At 53.5% G+C, this 5119-nt stretch overlaps 1 protein-coding gene across 1 annotated transcript in view; it reads left to right on the forward strand.

The window, feature by feature from the left end:
* The first annotated feature begins 2057 nt into the window (after positions 1–2057).
* Positions 2058–5119, forward strand: part of GIP (gastric inhibitory polypeptide) — a 7867-nt gene continuing 4805 nt past the window's right edge. The window contains exons 1-2 of the mRNA XM_017837108.1: positions 2058–2082; positions 3874–4007. Of these exons, the coding sequence (XP_017692597.1) occupies positions 3928–4007 (80 nt within the window). The 5' untranslated portion in view covers positions 2058–2082; positions 3874–3927. The remainder of the gene's footprint in view (positions 2083–3873; positions 4008–5119) is intronic.

Genomic DNA, 5119 nt, shown 5'->3' on the forward strand with positions numbered 1-5119 from the left:
ACAGAGGCACTTCATGAGAGGCAAACAAACAGGCTGCACTTTGGAGAAACCAGATACGGGGGTTGGCTGGGAGGGAAGGACCCAGAATACATATAATAAAGATATCAGGATAATCCATTTTATTGATTAGCAGTTGTGCCAGGAGTGCAAATTGGTCACTTGTAGCTATTCCAGGGCACCATTTATTGCAGGCACGACGTTCCTGCCCGGATGAAAAGCTTTTGCAGCCCCTGGCTCGTGTCTGGTGGCTGAAGGACTAAGCCACGGGTTAAGTAGTTGCTGTGAAAGTAGTAATTACTCCCTAATAGCTCTGGACTCTTAATCTACACTAATAACATCCTTCTGAGCCTTTATCTGGGTGCAATATTGGTGCAAGAGTTTTGCTGGAGAGGCTGGGAGCTGTGTAACTGTGGAGCAGGGAGAGCTGGGCTCTGCCAGCGCCGGGAGAGCCGCGGGGGGATCATTCCCAGCTCTCCCGGGGCAGGAATACAGGGGTTGAAACCAGTCTACATCTGATATTCTGTCCCAAAAGAGATAAACCCCTCACTTTTTAGAAGGAAAGTGGAAAGTGGGTAGAGTTTATGTGGAGACACAAACCTCATCCCATTGGATTTCGGGACAAGATCCACCAGGGTTGTGTCTCCACAAAACCCTCTCCCACACCGAAGCCACCAACGTTTGTTTTGCCACCATTACTGCAATTCCACTGAGGAATTGCCTCTTGCTCAGCCCTGTCAAGCAGAAACCCTTCTTCTTTCCCACCCAAATCCCTGATGCAGCTGAGCCAGCACAAACCTGGGAGGATCCACACATCCCTCCTCCTCCTCCTCCTCCTCCTCCAGGCGCGCGGGGTGAACGCTCCGAGCAGCTCCACGAAAACAAGGCTGGCAGACCCGAGGGGAAGGTTGTAACTTGGATAACCTCCTCCAAAAGTTTAGGCTGCTCCAGGAGCAGGGCTGGGGCTGGGGATGTGCTCTGGGAGCCAGCACAGGCAGCCACGGGCACCGCTCGCTGCGGGAGCGACGGGAGCAGAGCTGGGATTGGGGGTCAGGCTGGAGCAAACCCGAGGAATCCTGCCCTGCTCCTTCACCAGCAGGATGGGATGGGATCCCACAGCAGCAGGGACACACCTGGTGGCAATCCCAAGCCAGGACTCACGTGCTAAAATGGGTCCAGCCCTCCCAGAGAGCTCCAGGGGGAGCGAGGCAGGGCTGAGCCCGGGATGTCTCCTCAGCTCTGACCCCGGGATAACTTTTCCCTGGGCAGGGAATCCCAGCAGAGCTGCTGGAAGTGGATTTCCCCCCGTGCTCTGCTGGCACAACCCACATCTGCAGAGCAGCTGCTGCCCTGGATCCAGCTGTGCAGGGGCAGGGGGAGGTGGTGGCCTCGCTGACCCGTGTCCCCAACAGCTGCCGATCCCCCGGGAAGCTCCATCGCTCACTCCGGGCAGGAAAACCCCCCGGGGGCTCAGGTCCGGCTGCTCCCCCTCACCCACCACCCTCCACCCCATCACCCAGGGCTGCCTCACCAGTCCCTACTGCTTCCCTCTCTGCCACTCTCCATCCCAAGTGTTCCCCTCTTGGAGCTCACATTCTGGGGAGCAGATGTTGGATTTGGGGAGTTTCAGACCCCTGGGCTTGATGGTGACAAAAATAACAATGATGGGACCCAATGATTTTAGCAAAGTCTTCCCTCCTGTAAGAAAAAGAAGCAGCAGGTTGGATTTCTCTGTGGTAAAAGATGGAAATTAAGGGAGGTTTTACTGTGGAAGGAGTTGCTACGTGGAATTAAAAGCAGTGCATTATGCTCCCAGTGCTGATTTTGTGACATAACTGGGTTGTGATACATAATGGTTTAATTGCCATTAATGTAAACATATTTAAAAAGGTTATTTCCCTGCTCTGGAGGTCAATGGACCCAATGAAGCAGCTCTAAGTGGGTCGGAATTGCTCTGATTAGGGGCTGGATTTCCTGTTCCCCCCCTGGAAGTGGGTTTGGTCCTGCCCAGCTGAGGGTATATAAACACCCCAAAGGCTCTCCTCAGCACCTGGAATCCTCTGGGAGCTCCACGGAGGGAGAAAGGTAAGGAATTCCATGTCTGCCTCTCTTTGGGTGCATTGGGCTGCAAAGGGAAACGGTTCTTTCAGGGGAGAAAATGGCAAATAACAGGTTGGGGGTTGTGCCTGCGCAGGGAAACCGGGAGAAAGAATCGCTCTGGAGTCGCTCTGGGGCACCTCCCAGCTCTGGCTAAATCAGGGATAATGCTTTTCCCACAGCAGATGGGGACTGGGAGACCTGGGGGTTGTAAAGATCCCCCTCTTTTTGGGGAGAAACGAAATCCTGGGGTCAAACCAGGGCAGGGATCCCGGGGAACTGGCAGCGGGCAGGGCGAGCAGAGCTCGGCTGCTCCAGGGGGGTGTCCACAGATTAACCCAAAACGGTTTTCCAACAGTTTATGGAAATGGTTGGGTAAATCCTGCAGGGAAGGAGTTCTGCCCTTCCCTAAAATCAGGGCTACCACACATTCCCTCTCCAGGTTCCATAAATAACTGCCCTGTTCCGGCACAGCTTCGATATTTTCAGGTCCGTTGTTACACCCTCAGTTGTATCACCAAGATGTGAAATTAAAAGAAAAATAAGAGGGGAAACGTCAGTTATTTAATCATGAACTTTTTTCCCCCTGCTCTTATAAAAATACCCCTCAGCTTTTTGTGTAACCAAATTTACTTCTGCTCTGGGTCAGTGTTTGTTACTCAATAACTACTTGTCTTCTGTCTCTTTAGCTCTAAGAAATCAGGGGGTTTGCCGGTGTTTAGAGTGTTACACCTTGCTTTTGAGAGGAACTCGATGTATCTAAGATAGTGTAATTCCTTCAGTGTTTTTCTCACTTAATAGGAAGGGCTGAAAACATTTGTAAAAATGTCCCGATTTTTCCAGAGATAAAAAAAAAAAAAAAAGCCGAAATTACAACAACAACATCCAAACTTGCAAATTCTTGTTCTCTCCAAAACTGTAATTGGGCTGTTGGAAGAGAACAAATAACTACCCAGAGGAATAAGGTTCTGTCGTGTGTGAATGAATTACTGAGGGGTGGGAGACGTGAGTTCTGCTCCGGACCTTTCCCGGGGTCGTTATCCCCGTTAACAGCAGCTCCTCTTTTCCATAAACAAATCTAACAAAGGTGAGGTGAGGGACAACCAAAACATCCCTGAGCCAGGACCAAACCCGGTTTTGTGTGGAATTGGCAGGGCTGGAATAGCAATTAAACGAGCTCAGATGTCCAAGGGCTGTGGGGTTGTGGACACGAGGACAAGGAACAGCTTGAAACCAATAAATCTTGGAATCTGCTCCTGTCACTGCCCGTGGGGTGTTTTTCAGAACTGATGCTCAGTCCCTACATGAGGCATCATCCATCCTAACAGAAACCCCCCCAGGGATTAGATCAGGCTCCCAGACCCCTGGAAGGGCGGGGTGGGACGAGCAGGGCGTCGTTGCTGCCGAGTTCCCTGATCCAAGGGACATTCCCATTGCCGGGCTCGAGGCTGAGCCGACCCCGAGAGCACAATGAGGTACCCACGGGGGCAGCTTGTAAACACGGGGCAGGACAAAGCCCTTCCCCCCGGGAACGTGCGACCCCCCGGGAATTTGATGGGCACAATAAAAGTTTAGGGGACCGACGTTCAAAGGCACCGCGGCGGGAAGGAGCGGTGGCAGGGAAAGAGGGGTTGGGAGGCTGGAGGAGGCTGCAGGAGGCTGGAGGAGGCTGGAGGAGGCTGGAGGAGGCTGCTGGAAGCTCGAGGGCTGAGGGGACACATTTACAAGCACAGGCACGTGCCCAGTCCCCCCCATCCCTGTCCCTCGTGTGTCTTCCAGGGGCTGGACACCGGGACCTCCCTCTGCTCTGGGACGGAGAAACCCGCCAGGAAAATGTCCTTCAAGTCCTTCAAGGTTCTTTCTCTGCTCGTCGCCTCCCTGGGCTTTGTTTTGATGGAAGACAACGTCTCGGGGTGAGTAACACTCTCCAAGGGTTTTGGAATGCTCCTGGTGTGTTTTGAGCCTTTTCCAGCTCCTCTGGAGGCAAATGGACTCTTTCCATTGGCATCTTGGTGAGTAGGTGAGAACACGAGTCCTGGATCTGGGATCAGAGACATCCCGGGTACAGAGATGAGCAACAGATAAGGGGGAGATCAAACTAAAGCCCTGAGCCTTTGAGCCAGAGCCAGGAACTCCCATGTTTTCCCTACAAACTTCATGACTGTGGGTTGGGAGGAACAAGCTGGAAGTCAACCAGGGAGAGAAAGGTTGTCTGAGAACAAGAACAAGATGTAATCACCTCCCATGAGTGGGGCCAGAGGGCACCCAGTTCTTGGAAGCTTCTGAAGTCGTGACCAGGTACATAAAGCAGGTAGACAACAAAGACTTTCCCTCCCTTTCCCTGACTCCTGATAGAAAATTTTCAACTATCACCCAAAAAGATCTAAAAAACCTCCTTGTTAGACCTAAAAAACTCCTTTTTAGAGCAGCAGGAATTGCTGCAATCCCAGAGAACGGCTCTAAAACGGATCAGCCCTGAAATCCTTTGCTAACTTGCTGGCCAGCAGCTCTGTCCGTGCTGGTCTCGAGGTCATCCCTGTCTCCTGCCATTCCCTCGGAGCCTCTCGAGGGCAGGGGGGAACTTTCCCGCTGGAGGAGGGATCCCGAGCACAGCCGGTGCCTCAGCTCAGGGTGAGCGAATCGGGAAATCCACCCTGATTCCAGAGCAGCAGCAAGTGCCCAGAGCTCGTGTTCTCCTGAGCTGTCAAATCCCAGCAGGAATTGGATGAAAAATGGATGAGGGGCGTCCCAGCCCCTCCCCGGGGCGGGAACGGCCACCTGGACCGGGAGAGAGGGTAAAAGTGCCCCCCAAACCCTCGGGGATCACGGGGAGTGTGTGACCCAACCCCGAGCCCGCCCTGGGAGCACCTTTGCTCGGAGCAGGACTCACTGTGCCCAGAGCAGGACTCACTCCCTGTGCCCAGAGCAGGACTCACTGTGTCTGTGCCCAGAGCAGGACTCACTCCCTGTGCCCAGAGCAGGACTCACTGTGTCTGTGCCCGGGCTCTCCTCCCAGTGCCAGCCT

The sequence above is a fragment of the Lepidothrix coronata genome, unplaced genomic scaffold (assembly GCF_001604755.1).
Source record: "Lepidothrix coronata isolate B3197 unplaced genomic scaffold, Lepidothrix_coronata-1.0 Scaffold291, whole genome shotgun sequence".
Taxonomy (NCBI): Eukaryota; Metazoa; Chordata; class Aves; order Passeriformes; family Pipridae; genus Lepidothrix; species Lepidothrix coronata.